This window comes from Mytilus galloprovincialis, chromosome 9, assembly GCF_965363235.1.
Source record: "Mytilus galloprovincialis chromosome 9, xbMytGall1.hap1.1, whole genome shotgun sequence".
NCBI lineage: Eukaryota > Metazoa > Mollusca > Bivalvia > Mytilida > Mytilidae > Mytilus > Mytilus galloprovincialis.
Genome location: NC_134846.1, coordinates 15404205 through 15421272, shown reverse-complemented (window position 1 = coordinate 15421272; position 17068 = coordinate 15404205). Strand labels below are relative to the sequence as shown.

The following is a 17068-nucleotide window of genomic DNA, read 5'->3' as shown; positions in this document are numbered from 1 at the left end:
TTGAAATAGTCGTCAAACTGATATGTACTGATAGTAAAGCAACTTTATATAGTAAAACAAGAGTGCACATACTGAAATGTCTAGCCTTCTTTACTTATCATTGATATTATGCTGATAGTCCTTAATATTAAGTATAATTAAAACTGTCATATAAACTTTACATTAACCAAGAAAACTAAACATTGACCAATGAACCATGAAAATGAGGTCAAGTTCAGATGAAAAATGCCAAGCAGACATGTACAGCTAACAATTCTTCTATACAACAAGTATAGTTGACCTATTGCTTATAGTTTAAGAAAAACCGACCAAAACGCAAAAACTTAACACTGAGTAATGAACGGTGAAAATAAGATCAAGGTAAAATAAAACCTGAGCGACTGACCTATAGATCATTAAATATTTCCACACACCAAATATAGTAGACCTATTGCATAAAGTATCAGAAAAAATGACCAAAACTCAAAAACTTAACTTTTGACCACTGGACCATGAAAATGAGGTCAAGGTCAAATGACACCTGCCAGCTAGACATGTACACCTTACAATCATTCCATACACCAAATATAGTAGACCTATTGCATACATTACAAGAAAAACAGACCAAAACACATAAACTTAACTATGACAACTGAAACATGAAAATGAGGTCAAGGTCAGATGACACCTGCCAGTTTGACATGTACACCTTACAGTCCTTCCATACACTAAATATACTAGACCTATTGCTTATAGTATCTGATCTATGGACTTGACCACCAAAACTTAACTTTGTTCACTGATATGAAATGAGGTCGAGGTGAAGTGAAAACTGTCTGACGGACATAAGAACCTTGCAAGGTACCCACTTACCAAATATAGTTATCTTATTACTTATAATAAGGGAGAAATAAACATAACAAAAAATCTTAACTTTATTTTCAAGTAGTCACTTAACCATAAAAATGAGGTCAAGGACATTGGACATGTGGCATTCATATACAAAGTATGAAGCATCCAGGTCTTCCACCTTCTAAAATATAAAGCTTTTAAGAAGTTAGCTAACGCCGTAGTCGGCCCGCCGCTGCCGCCAGATCACTATCCCTGAGTCGAGCTTTCTGCAACAAAAGTAGCAGGCTTTACAAAAATCATTGATCTATCGTAATTAGTTCATATTAAACTATCTTGAGCAGAAAACCTATTATTGAAAATTGCTAATTTATTGATAGTCACTGAACCATGGCCAGGTCCTCAAAATAGTCGTCAATCTGATATGCATTGATAGCAATGAAACTTCACACAAAATATCATTGATCTATACCAGTAGTTCCTATCAAACTAACTTAAGGATGTAAACCTCTGAGAAGCCAAAAATTTCTAGAATTAAACTTTTTTCTTAACCTGATTTTTGGATTTATGGGTCATTATAAAAAAAAGTGCAAATTTCGACGAGGTAATATTTTGAAAAATGATGTCATTGTTTAAAACATCTAAATGTGTCCCGCTATTCTATAGTATGGTAGCAACGATATTCAGAAATATGCAATGGGAAAAATGAAGAATTTCTTCAATTTTAACAATTTTAGGTCATCCTTTGATAGAATCGTGTCAATGGTGTTACCAATTCAAAGCATACATTTAGGTACTAAATATTATTGTTTAACATCAAACAACTGTTCCAATTTGTTGTTAAGGTTTAAATTAAAGACTTGTTGACATTATTCATATAGCTGTGCATTCTATTTAAACATAAATTTCAGAATATATTGTCGTTAAAAAGTTGGCTGTCCTAATTATGGCCGTTGTAAATACTAAAAAATCTCCTCAAACTGAGTATATGTGAATTGTATAAGATTAAATGATAATAATATACCTAATCCTTTGTACTCGACCTAAAAACACTTTCATTTATGAATAAAGATTTTAAAAAAATGTCGCATTTTTAAATAGTAACACCACTGACCATTCAGTAACTCCAATGACACTAAAGTATCACCATTGACATCACATTTCAAATTTTACCTTTATAAAGTACTGAACACAAAGCCAAGATCAACGGGTAAAAGAAAAAGATGAAAAAATAATTCTTCGGCTAAAAAATTCTCAAATTATATAACATAACATCCAGTACTAAAAATGTCAATAGTGTTACTAAATAGTGTCATTGGTGTTACCAGCATACATCAGTTTGTGAAAACTGTGTATATGTAATATATGATATTGTTAAAACATTGTTAAATAAGTATTGTTTTTCATAAATAATATGATGTTTCGCTTGTTAAACATAAAAGAAACACAAAACAATGCTGATTGTCATGATATATTCAGTGGTGTTACTAAACTGGTCAATGGTGTTATTTTATCAAAATGGTCTCACCATTGACAGTAACACCAATGATAATAGGTGTATTTTAAGATTCAGTTACTAAACAAGTGCTCTATTCCCCTATTCTATATGTTGTTACTGGTGCATGTTTCTATAATCAATATATTTCATTATTCAAAGTTAAGGAAATGTTTTCAAAAAATGATTTTTATAAAGGGTACACAATGGACACTATTTCCAATTATGATATAACTTTTACTTACTTTTACGATTTTTTCACTAAATCTTCAACATAATTGTTTGTTTTCTTTTGCATAACATGCTTACAAGTAACATTGCTAAGGGGGAAACTGTTGTAAATGCCCAAATCTTGCGAAAGATAACTCTTATCCAACTAATTTGTCCTTTGGTTACACCATTGACTTAAAAAATGTTACATTTCCTTTTGGTGAAAAGTTTTATTATAAAACCAACGTACACCTCCTAAATCATTAAAAAATGTTTGTATGTATCAAAATGCAATAAAAAGTGATAAATCATAATAACAAATGATATGAATAATATTTCTATTTCAAGTCTGAAAGGATTTATAGTAAAAAATAACAGTTAATTCTGGCTATCTTCAAGGGTTTAAGAAAACATTAAGGATGTTATTTTAACATTTCATACTGTGAACTGTATATTGTGCATCACAAAACATTCATATCTAACATATGCAAGTGTTATTTTGATATATGTTCATGTCTGTGACGTAAAAAGACCCAATAACATAGTTTTGCATGTTTTTTTTTTTGATAATGACCCTTATATGACTGTAAAAAAATAATTGGTGAAGAAAACATCATATGGTGGTGCACTTCTTTTTTTGCTACAGCCCCTTGAAAGTACTTAATTTTGATGATTTTCCCATTTTTATCAATTTTTACCTATTATTTGGCTATTATTGAGGCCCGGACCCCCCCCCCTTTTCGTGGGAAAATTAAGTTGATTATATAGAGAATCATTGAAGCATGACTGGAGTGCCCCCCCCTTAGGTCAGTCAGCGTCCCCCCCCCCTTTAGGAAAAGTTCTGGATCCGCCACTGCTCGAAACGTGTTAATATATATCTAAAAAAAAAAGAGTGGTATGATTGCCAATGAGACAACTATCCACAAAAGACCAAAATGACACAGACATTAACAATTATAGGTCACCGTACGGCCTTCAACAATGAGCAAAGTCCATACCGCATAGTCAGCTATAATAGGCCCCGATAAGACAATGTAAAACAATTCAAACGAGAAAACTAACGGCCTTATTTATGTAAAAAAAATGAACGAAAAACAAATATGTAACACATAAACAAACGACAACCACTGAATTACAGGCTCCTGACTTGGGACAGGCACATACATAAATAATGTGGCGGATTAAACATGTTAGTTTAAGTTTATTATATTGATAATATTGTCAAACATATTTTATTCTAATCCTGTAAATGATTTTCAATTGATATTCCTATTGTAAAGTTAGATTTTTTATTTTTGAGATGTGTATGAAGGCCTCAGATCACAATTAATTCCCTTTGTTCGTGGTCTAGGAATATAGTTCCCAATTATTATATGGGGTATTTCTTCCCAAGTAATCTGTCTACTGTTTTTTTTTAAAAATATTTACTATTTAAGTGGTCCTATCAGTTGCATATATATTGAAATAAGTTGAACATGTGGAAAAAAATTATTGTTGAAAGTGAAAGTAGTGATTCGGCAAAATGAAAGTAGGGTAGAAATCAGCCTTCGTCATTTATTCAAGATTCAAATCCTACCATTGCCATGCTAATAGGGCCCTCAAAAGAAAAAGCACTGTTCGAATGTCCTGGGACAAGCATAGTTTATTAGAATAATAATGGTCTATAAGCAGTTAAATTTATTTCATGTTTGTAGCGGTGCAAATTTTTTAATTCAATTTGACCTTAACTAAAAAATGCATTGTAGCCAAGGGGAAGAATAATTGTGTTCTGAGGCCTAGGGGATGAGTTTGGACAAAACACAATTATTGTAAATAAAGGGTCTAACAGGTAACAACATGATCTTTGTCTGATTACTTTTCAAGAAAGAAAACAGAAATTACACAAAGTCTATCAAAATAAGACATTTTTACCATATTTGGGCATATGAGGCAGATATTGGCATTTTTTAAAGTTTACATGATTTCTAATGAAAATTAAAGGAATAAAATTGTGAGAATGTACCACTTTACTTCATTAAATCATGAGGGTACCTTATAAATGCAATTCAATAAGGTTTTACAAAACTGAGTTGATCCTGGGACATAACATGACATACAAAGACATTTAAAAATAATGAAAAATAAAATGTTTTAAAAAATTTAAAAGTGTCAAGTCTAAATTACTTTTAGTTGTTTAGAAGTAAATAACCAATAGGTGGGATAGAATGAAGGGAATAAATCAATTTTTCAGTGTTTATTCATCCACAATTATGCTTTTTATGTCTGTACCTTTATCATACTGACCAATTCTGATTTAATAAACTTGGAGATATAGATATGAAAAATAATGGCATATAAGTGGCAGTTTGCTATAGCAGTTGTCTCATTTCAACTAAATACAAGTTATGTTAACTGGATCAAGGCTTATTTTGGGAAAACAATACCAAAAATATATTTTCTGAATAAAATTTTGACTGAATTCTTAAAACTTTGCAAATAGCATGTTCCGCAGACATATATACTAACATAAAAACATTCCAAACTTTTCTTTATTATTTGTCAGAATGTAATAAATTTGGTATTGATACTACTAAGATATAATGCTAAGTAACTGTAAAGTTTCATATGGATACTTTAATTTTTTGAGGTCTAGGAGATGAGTTTGGACAAAACACAATTATTGTAAATAAAGGGTCTAACAGGTAACAACATGATCTTTGTCTGAATACTTTTCAAGAAAGAAAACAGAAATTACACAAAGTCTATCAAAATAAGACATTTTTACCATATTTGGGCATATGAGGCAGATATTGGCATTTTTTAATTTTACATGATTTCTAATGAAAATTAAAGGAATAAAATTGTGAGAATGTACCACTTTACTTCATTAAATCATGAGGGTACCTTATAAATGCAATTCAATAAGGTTTTACAAAACTGAGTTGATCCTGGGACATAACATGACATACAAAGACATTAATTAAAAATAATGAAAAATAAAATGTTTAAAAAATTTAAAAGTGTCAAGTCTAAAATACTTTTAGTTGTTTAGAAGTAAATAACCAATAGGTGGGATAGAATGAAGGGAATAAATCAATTTTTCAGTGTTTATTCATCCACAATTATGCTTTTTATGTCTGTACCTTTATCATACTGACCAATTCTGATTTAATAAACTTGGAGATATAGATATGAAAAATAATGGCATATAAGTGGCAGTTTGCTTTAGCAGTTGTATCATTTCAACTAAATACAAGTTATGTTAACTGGATCAAGGCTTATTTTGGGAAAACAATACCAAAAATATATTTTCTGAATAAAATTTTGACTGAATTCTTAAAACTTTGCAAATAGCATGTTCCGCAGACATATATACTAACATAAAAACATTCCAAACTTTTCTTTATTATTTGTCAGAATGTAATAAATTTGGTATTTATACTACTAAGATATAATGCTAAGTAACTGTAAAGTTTCATATGGATACTTTAATTTTTTTAGGTCTAGGAGATGAGTTTGGACAAAACACAATTATTGTAAATAAAGGGTCTAACAGGTAACAACATGATCTTTGTCTGATTACTTTTCAAGAAAAAAACCCAGAAATTACACAAAGTCTATCAAAATAAGACATTTTTACCATATTTAGGCATATGAGGCAGATATTGGCATTTTTTAATTTTACATGATTTCTAATGAAAATTAAAGGAATAAAATTGTGAGAATGTACCACTTTACTTCATTAAATCATGAGGGTACCTTATAAATGCAATTCAATAAGGTTTTACAAAACTGAGTTGATCCTGGGACATAACATGACATACAAAGACATTAATTAAAAATAATGAAAAATAAAATGTTTTAAAAAATTTAAAAGTGTCAAGTCTAAAATACTTTTAGTTGTTTAGAAGTAAATAACCAATAGGTGGGATAGAATGAAGGGAATAAATCAATTTTTCAGTGTTTATTCATCCACAATAATGCTTTTTATGTCTGTACCTTTATCATACTGACCAATTCTGATTTAATAATCATGGAGATATAGATATGAAAAATAATGGCATATAAGTGGCAGTTTGCCTAAGCAGTTGTCTCATTTCAACTAAATACAAGTTATGTTAACTGGATCAAGGCTTATTTTGGGAAAACAAACTAAAAAAATATTTTCTGAATAAAATTTTGACTGAATTCTTAAAACTTTGCAAATAGCATTTCCGCAGACATATACACTAATTAAGAAAAAATTCACACACCTAATTAAATGGGCATTAAAAAAATCAGAATGTGAATATATATGTTCAAACTCTTTTAGGTCATTTTTTAGTAGCAATAAACAAAAACACTATGTTAATTGGACATACTTTGATACTATATATGCCCATGAATTTTTACTAGATAACATTTTTGTTCGCTTTGGAGATTCCGTATATCGTCAGATTATCGGAATTCCAATGGGGACTAACTGTGCACCACTTATTGCGGACCTGCTTTTGTATTGTTATGAGTTACAATTTATGACAAAAATAAGCAAAGACCCATCGAAACAACATCTGATAAACAAATTTAATAATACTTTTAGATATTTGGATGATATTTTGGCTCTCAATAATGACGACTTCAGTATGTATATTAATGAAATTTATCCTGTTGAACTTACTTTAAATAAAGCTAATACTAACAATGACCACTGCCCTTTTCTCGATCTTGATATCTATATCACTAATGGAAAGCTGAATACTAAAATTTATGATAAAAGGGATGATTTTTCATTTCCTATCGTTAATTATCCGTTTTTAGATGGTGACGTTCCCTTGTCACCATCTTACGGTGTTTATATATCTCAACTTGTACGATTCGCTCGTGTATGTAACAATGTTTTCGATTTTAACGAGAGAAATTTATGTATTACTAAAAAATTATTACACCAGGGTTTTCGATATCACAAACTAGTCAAAACATTTACTAAATTTTATCATCGGTATAAAGACATCATTCGTAAATATAGCTCAACATGCAGACTTCTAATACGTTCAGGTATTTCACATCCAATTTGTTATGGTAATATTCTTTATAAAGCACAAAGGTGTCAGTATTCACCTCAGAAACTTACAAAACCTTTGAATAGACTTATTAAGAAGGGATATAATTACGATACTGTTGTCAAGTCATTAAAGATTGCATATTTTGGCGTTAATATTGAGTCACTGATAAGGTCTTTGCATCGGAACTAAACACATTTATTCTAAAAACAGTTGTTGGCATGACACGGGTTATGTTCTTCTCATATATGTTATGATGGTATGATACTAAACCCCTAACGGGAAGGATTGTGCCTGATGTTCATATGATGAAATCATGATCTTTCAGTCAGTTTAATTGAAGTCTGGAGCTGGCATGTCAGTTAACTGCTAGTAGTCTGTTGTTATTTATGTATTATTGTCATTTTGTTTATTTTGTTTGGTTACATCTTCTGACATCAGACTCGGATTTTTCTTGAGCTGAATTTTAATGTGCGTATTGTTATGCGTTTACTTTACTACATTGGTTAGAGGTATAGGGGGAGGGTTGAAATCTCACAAACATGTTTAACCCCGCCGCATTTTTGCGCCTGTCCCAAGTCAGGAGCCTCTGGCCTTTGTTAGTCTTGTATTATTTTAATTTAAGTTTCTTGTGTACAATTTGGAAATTAGTATGGCGTTCATTATCACTGGACTAGTATATATTTGTTTAGGGGTCAGCTGAAGGACGCCTCCGGGTGCGGGAATTTCTCGCTACATTGAAGACCTGTTGGTGACCCTCTGCTGTTGTTTTTTTATTTTGTCGGGTTGTTGTCTCTTTGACACATTCCCCATTTCCATTCTCAATTTTAATATAAAAACATTCCAAACTTTTTTTATTATTTGTCAGAATGTAATAAAATTTAGCATTTAAACTACTAAGATATAATGCTAAGTAACTGACAGTGTAAAGTTTCATATGGATACTTTAATTTTTTGAGGTCTAATAGGCCTCAGATCACAATTAATTCCCTTTGTTCGTGGTCTGGAATATAGTTCCCAATTATTATATGGGGTATTTCTTCCCAAGTAATCTGTCTACTGTTTTCTTTGAAATGTTTACTATTTACGTGGTACTATCAGTTGCATATATATTGAAATAAGTAAAACATGTGAAAAAAAAAATTATTGTTGAAAGTGAAAGTAGTGATTTGGCCAAAATGAAAGTAGGGTAGAAATCAGCATTCGTCATTTATTCAAGATTCAAATCCTACCATTGGCATGCTAATAGGGCCCTCAAAAGAAAAAGCACTGATGGATTGTCCTGGGACAAGCATAGTTTATTAGAATAATAATGGTCTATAAGCAGTTAAATTTATTTCATGTTTGTAGCGGTGCAAATTTTTAATTCAATTTGACTTTAACTCGTCACATTTGTGTATTCATCACTACTTGTAGTATGTATGGCACGCAATTTGGAACACTTTTGATTAATATTTCATTTTTATCATGTTCATTGTATTTTTATCAATAAAACATTTTATAAATGCTTTTATGATGTTTTGATCATATTGTAAAGGTTGTTTATATTACTTTTCAGTTTTTACTTTATACTAGAATGATGCACTACGCACCCATTTGATGTCTTGTCGGTGCCTTATATGAATAAAGTTGTGCAAATAAAATTCTTGTTGGTCATCTGGTTGTTTATCCTAGAAACAGCACAATTTAATTGATAATGAACTTTACATACAAAGTGTCAATAATACCTTAGGGCTTAATCCTTTATCCTTCTTCAATTAGAGACATTGCTAAAAGAGTTGTTTTAATTATTTTTCTTTATTTATCTGGATTATTAAATGGTTTACTCCTGGTTTGCCCACTTTTAATTTTACCAATTATCTAATAGCAAAGAAAACAAAAAAGACAAAAGGTTTAATGAGCACACAATTGTATAAAATAAAATTGAGAATGGAATTGAGAATAGTCTGTTCCAACTTAGGTATATAGTTCAGTGTTTCCAAACAATAACTTGTTCATATTTGTCAACACATTATGTAATAATTGATCTTAGCTAGTTGTTTAATTCTCATATATATATACTGTACAATCATTGTGAAACATACAATTAGTTTGGAAGTCACAGCCTTTATGGTGACAAGTTCAAGTCTTGGAAATAAATTATATACTAAGTGGAATTCATCTTCTGTGTTTTACTGCTAGTTTATGGTGCATGTTTATTTAGGTTTAACATTTAGTTGAATCCTCAAATCAGCCTCCTAGATATTAAACTGTGGATTTCTTGGTTACAGTATCTGTGAAATATATGGATAATAAAGCGAACATGAAGTAATGACAGTTGATCGGAACTGCAATACACCTAGTTAATTTTCCGGGATTTGATGTCTGATTCTGGACGAGAAAAGTCTGTAATTTTTTTATCTCATTTAAGCCAATAGCTGTTGCTGTATCTCAACCGCATTATAATGCAACCAAGCAGAATCTATCATGTGACAAGTAATTAATTCAAGATGGCGTGTATTTCAGCTGAAACTTATAGCTACGCACCGTGATGCGAAGCAAAAATCACTGATTTAAGTAGCAAAGGAGGAGGTCCAGTAAGATATAGCAGTTTTACAAAATTGTTAAAATGTAAACTTTTAGTTATTTATTGGACAGTAGAATGCTTCTGCTACATAAATATGGACTGGTTTTGATAATAAAATGCACATATCTCGGGTACTAGCACCATTAAGTCATGCTAAATTACTTAAATCTTCACAATTCTAGCATTTTAGATAAAATTTAGACGGTTTTCGTGTAAAACGAAAGTGGGCGCATTCGTGTTCATCCTTTATATTGAAATGTAAGTTGTATTTGATGATAATACATAACATATATAAAGGTTGAGGATGAACACGGATGCGGCCACTTTCATTTTTGACAAAAACCATCTTAAAAGTGACATTTTTCGGCATATTTGGTGGATTTTTCATATTTGAGCATGAATCGGATCGTATTTAATGACTAAATCAATAAAAATCTTATTATAAGTAAAATTGGAGAAAATTAACCTTTTTCTTCTTTTAAATAACAAGGTTTGTGCCTTAGATGCAATCATTTAGCTGCAAATTCTATATTTGTTGAAAAAATACTATAATGAAGGCTTTACATAATGAACTGATACTTTATTAACAGATTTTTCCCAGCAGTGAAATTCAAGGTTTCGAATTTCGAATATATATATGTTATATTTGTTATTCTCGTGGGATTTTGTCTATGTGTGTTACATTTTAGTGTTATGTCGTTGTTCTCCTCTTATATTTAATGCGTTTCCGTCGGTTTTAGTTTGTTATCCCGATTTTGTTTTTTGTCCATGGATTTATGAGTTTTGAACAGCGGTATACTACTGTGCCTTTATTCATCTTACAGATAAATTGTAATAATGTAATAAAATCTTACTGTTCGCTATCAACATTTCACTGTTCGGGGAGGGGGGAGTTGGATTTTTTGGAAGAAAAGAGGAGGTATATATGACACTTAAACAAGTAATTTTTATGTCATTATCTCAGATTCAGTACAAGGTCATCACCTGACATGACGGGTCATCCTATCAACACAGAATGGGCAATATGCGTAATTGTTTCTCCATAGACGGTAATGGTAACGTTTTCTTCTGTTGTTCAGCCCATATCGTAAACTTGTATATGTATGGTCGTTACTTTAATATTAAACTAGAAAATAGAATATGCAAACTCTGTAATGAGGAAATAGAAGATGAGATGCATTTTCTTTTAACATGTAAAACTTTGGATAATGTTAGAAATCCCTTTCTAAGCAAAATATATAGTAAAAATAAAAATATTTCAAAACTTGATAACAAATCTCTTTTTATTTGACTAATGGGAAATGAAGATAAAAACATTTTGATGATAATTTGTCAATTAATAGAGGTTTTAAATATAAACAGAAATACAATTTTAAATTAGATTTCTCTATATAAAGATATATAAATGATATGTATGATCAAATATGCATTTACATTAGTTATTTCTTTTACATTTGATAGATTATTAGTGTTCTATAAGGTGTGCTGTCCAATATAGGGACCAGAGTAACAGACAATTGATCATATCATATTATATATTTTTATTATTATTACAAATTGCCTAGTACTTCATTTGCTTTAATATTTTATATCAATAAATTAAATCAATCATATTATGTACTTTGTTTAACCTATTTTTAATTTACTTTACATAATGTCTGAAAATTTTATTGTGATTATTTTGCTCATTTTGGGCGCCGTGATTGGCAAATAAAATATTTTTTGTTTTTTTTTTGTTTGTTTTTTTTTTTTTTTGTATGATGGCTTGTTTCGAAGCTGAGACATTTTTACATATGTGGTTAAATTTTCGGGGTACGAAGTGTGATTAATTTTTCCGTAAATTAGCAAACCCCGAGTATCCTTTTGCGATGCGGCTCCTCATGGTAAAAAATCCCATTTTTAACACAATAATTTCTTTGAAAATTTAATACTTTGAACACATTTAATAGCTCCATAGTTTTTACACATTTATTCTGTGTTCCCTTACTTTCTAAATTAACACAAATGGTTCAGCTCAGTCATTTGTTTATCATAGAAATGTGTCAAATATCACTACAAAGAGATTGTTTGTTTACACGTGACTTTTGAGTTCCTCATTTCAAGGTGCATTAGGGATATTGTCCCAGATGTTGGTTCTAAATTTTAGCAACATAATTAGTCCCTGAATCATGATATTGTATATTAAAGCTACAATTAAATTAAATCATTTAGTCTAGTTTATTTGTACTACTTAAATAGGTGATTATTAAAGAATGACAACTCTTACTTCCAACATTTGTGGACAAAATGATACTTGATTCAGTGATTTAAAAATTACTCATTCAAGAATGTCTTCTGCCTGGTAAGCATTTATAGGCAACCGTACCACCTTCAACAATGAGAATAAAATGCTTCGATGCGCGCAGCTGGATACGACCGCAGAGGTCCAACCCTGAACAGTTGGGGCAAAAAAGGACTCAATATTCAGGCTTGATACAGCTCTGAATTTGGATTGTAATTAAATATTTGAAACATAATAGTATTCTGACACAGGATAACTGTAGTCAAAGAATTTAGAATTGGTTATATGATTTGAATTTATATTCAATGTTCTGCTATTGTGCAATACACTATGCTGTTGCAATTGTCCTCCCCCCCCCCCAAAAAAAAAAATTAAAAAAAATAAAAAAGTACCCCTTTTTTTGGCTTTGGTGCAATACACTATGCTGTTGGGTATTGACCCCCTCCCCAATTTTTGTTTACCATCTCCACCATGTTTTGACAAAAAAAAAGTATTTGAAAAAATTTTCTTTTTAATTTCTGAAATCTGTAATGAGAAAAAATGGTCACCCCACAAATTTCTTTTTTACCCTCCTCCCCCCCCCCCCTTTTGTTCCCCAAAAAATTCTTTCCCTCAAGATATGGTCATAATCTCAATTGAAGTATCCAATGGAGTTTGCAACCATAATCCCCCATTTAAATACATCATAACAGTCTTAAAATAGAAAATGACATACATAATCATGGCTAAAATTAATATTCCTTTTATAATAGTAACTTCTAAAAATAAATTGACAGCTAATCACCTCAAGACAATACAACATTTCTTTATACATAATTAAAAGCAGTGTAAGGGAGGTAATCGAATCATTAACAACATTGTACTTTAAATGTGTTTTGATTACCTCCCTTACACTGCTTTTAAATTGTCCATTATCCCCTTTTTTTGCGACTAATTCCTAAACGGTTTGAGCCCTAACCCCCAAAGTCAATCCTAACCATCCCTTTGTGGTTTGGAAACTTGTGGTTAACTTCAGAGAGATTCATACACCGTTCCACAAGTTATTGTCTGGAAACTAGAAAAATGCTTATTTGGGCCCTTTTTTCCTAAACTGTTAGGACAATAACCCCCAAATTCAATCCCAACCTTCCTTTTGTGGTTATAAACCTTGTGCTTAAATTTCATAGATTTCTATTTACTTTTACTAAATTTATTGTCCGGAAACGAAACGTCTTCGGACGATAGCGATGACGTGGATGTGATACCAATATACGACTGCAAAATTTTTTGCGGTCGTACTAAAGCCCATACCGTTTATGTCCACTTAGTTACTTATTTGTAGAACTTATCTTGCTGATAATTTCTGCCATTTAATGTTTTTACTTTCTACTAAGATTTCATGATAACATTCAATATTACAAAAAATGTATAATTTGACATTAGGGGATAACTTATTCAATATGCTTAAGGACAATGACAAGTTTGATCATATTGGATAATAGGGTAGATCTTAGATAATAGGAAGATTTTGGATAATAGGTAGATCTTGGATACTAGGCAGATCTTGGATAATAGGTAGATCTTGGATAATGGGTAGATCTTGGATAATCGGTAGATCTTGGTTAATAGGTAGATTTTGACAGATCTACAGTTGCGGATTCAAAGATTCAAAAGAAGATTTCAGAAATGTTGACTTGTTTAAATAGTACATCTTATTTAGTAGATCTTATTTAGCTACCTCAGGAATAGATTACCTTAACTGTATTTGGCAAAACATTTAAGAATTTTTAGACCTCAATGCTCTTCAACTTCGAACTTTATTTGGCCTTTTATAGTATTTTGATTTGAACGTCACTGATGGGTCTTTTTTAGACGAAACGCGCGTCTGGCGTATGTATAAAATTTTATTCCTGGTGTCTATCATGAGTGTATTAGTACATCTTAATTAATACATCTTAATTAGTACATCTTAATTAGTACATCTTATTTAGTAGATCTCATTTAGTAGATCTTATTTTGCTGTTCATAGTTTATCGCTACTATAGTTTCCACCAAAATTCAGTAAGTACTTAAGTTAACTAGGGGGTGTTTAACAACTTTTGATACCCATGAGGGTCTCGCATTGTCAGGAAACTCAGAAAGGGTCATTCATGGGCAGAAACTTGCATTTATTTTAATTATTTATTTATATTAATTTTTGCTGTGTAAATTTTCTTTCTATTATGGTTTCAACCGCCAATTCAGAAAGGGTAAAAGTGGTCAATAACTCTGATTGAAAAGTTTAGCTATTTTCGTGATTTTATTAATAAATCTTGTCTTGTCCATCATTTTTGTCATTTAAAGTTTCTATCTTATTAAAGTTTTTCAAAATAATAGGAAAACTTGTTTTTTAGGGACATTACCTCCTATAAGAAGTTGTTTAACAACTTTGGTCAACATGAACAGTAGGAAGCTCTTGACATTTTTGATAGACCCCCTCTATATCTCTACAGTATTCAAGAATTTTCACAATGCTTGCAATCCACTCCTATGTTATTTTTGGAGGCTGCCATGTTGGCCAGTAGATGGCATCATTAGATTCAAGGATGTTTGTCAACTTAATGATTAACTTTGGTTCCAATCCTCTCAGTAGTGTCAGAGGACAAGATTTTATTTAAAGCTAAGGGATTGTGTCATAGATGACAGTCGACTGAAGCGTGTCAGAGGACTAGATTAAATTTAAAGCTCAGGGATTGTGTCATAGATGACAGTCGACTGAAGCGTGTCAGAGGACAAGATTTCATTTAAAGCTAAGGGATTGTGTCGTAGATGACAGTCTACTGACGCGTGTCAGAGGACAAGATTTATTTTAAAGCTAGAGATTGTGTCATAGATGACAGTCGACTGAAGCGTGTCAGAGGACAAGATTTATTTTAAAGCTAAGGGATTATGTCATAGATGACAGTTGACTGATTCCAAGTATACACTGGATAAACTCTTATGCAAGACGATCTTGACGTTTTGAGTAATTTTCATTCTCTTTCTATCAAGACTATTTATCATTTTCAAGATATTTATTTTATCCTGATGTTTCTATATATTTCCATAGCAGCCATGTTGACGGGTTGTTGAGGAATTTGGATATATTTTACAAAAAGATATTCTACGGAACACACGGAAAATTGTTGGTGTAAAATGAAATAATTGTTTCAGAGGTAAAAGATTTTAAAGATTGTTTTAGATGTCCTCAGGCTGAAATTTGAAATTGTTGTATTGACTCTAACTAAATCTGTTTGTACATGTTGTATTCGTAAAGAAAAATAATACGAATAAATACCTGTCTTAGAACTAGATATTGACTGTAAATCTGTCAGACTATTTTGAGATTGATCCTTGTCGGCCTCATCTTTTGACTGGATAACATCTTCACGAGACTCTGGCATTCTCAACTGAGAACTGTCTATGGTGTCTGCTTCACCTACTGACTGGGTCGCATCTTTACGAGACTCTGTCATTCTCAACAGAGAACTGTGTACGGTGTCTTCCTCATCTACTGACTGGGCCGCATCTTCACAAGATTCTGTCATTCTCAACAGAGAACTGTCTACGGTGTCTGCCTCATCTAATGACTGGACCACATCTTCACCAGATTCTGTCATTCTCAACAAAGACCCCTCAACGTTGTCTCTCTCGTATACTAAGTGGACAAACTGCACCTATGGCTATGTAATTTTGGGTTAGAATATCCATGTTTTCTGTATACAAATAAAAATTCAAGATTACCATGATATCAGATAAATTAACTCAAAAGTTTACGACTTATATGATGACTTCATTGACTAAGTATATTTGATAAATACAAGCTGATGTCGGTATTTGTCTATGAAACAGCAACCCAAGGACACAAATAATTAAGACATCTAGAGGGCAAAATATAGTCTTCAATAATAGACAGGTGTCTATACAATATATCAGTGAAACAGAAACCCAATGACACAAATAATTAAGACATCTAAAGGGCAACATACAGTCTTCAACAATAGACAGGTGTCTATACAATATATCAGTGAGACAGCAACCCAATGCGACATCTATAGGGCAACATATAGTTTTCAACAATAGACAGGTGTCTATACAATATGCCAGTGAGACAGTAACCCAATGAGACATCTAGAGGGCAACATATAGTTTTCAACAATAGACAGGTGTCTATACAATATGTCAGTGAGACAGCAACCCAATGACAAAAATAATTAAGACATCTAGAGGGCAACATACATTCTTCAACTATAGACAGGTGTCTATACACAATATTTCAGTGAGACAGCAACCCAATGACACAAATAATTAAGACATCTAAAGGGCAACATATAGTTTTCAACAATAGACAGGTGTCTATACAATATGTCAGTGATGCAGCAACCCAATGACACAAATAATTAAGACATCTAGAGGGCAACATATAGTCTCCAACAATCATCAGGTGTCTATACAATATGTCAGTGAGACAGCAACCCAATGACACAAATAATTAAGACATCTAGAGGGCATCATACATTCTTCAACTATAGACAGGTGTCTATACACAATATTTCAGTGAGACAGCAACCCAATGACACAAATAATTAAGACATCTAAAGGGCAACATATAGTTTTCAACAATAGACAGGTGTCTATACAATATGTCAGTGATACAGCAACGCATTGACACA

General features: G+C 31.5%; 1 protein-coding gene across 1 annotated transcript in view; it reads right to left on the bottom strand.

Annotated features, from left to right (window-relative positions):
• LOC143046496 (uncharacterized) overlaps window positions 1–16015 on the bottom strand; it is a 42855-nt gene extending 26840 nt beyond the window's left edge. The window contains exon 1 of the mRNA XM_076219653.1: window positions 15694–16015. Within this exon, the coding sequence (XP_076075768.1) occupies window positions 15694–16015 (322 nt within the window). The remainder of the gene's footprint in view (window positions 1–15693) is intronic.
• Between the last annotated feature and the right edge of the window lie 1053 nt (window positions 16016–17068).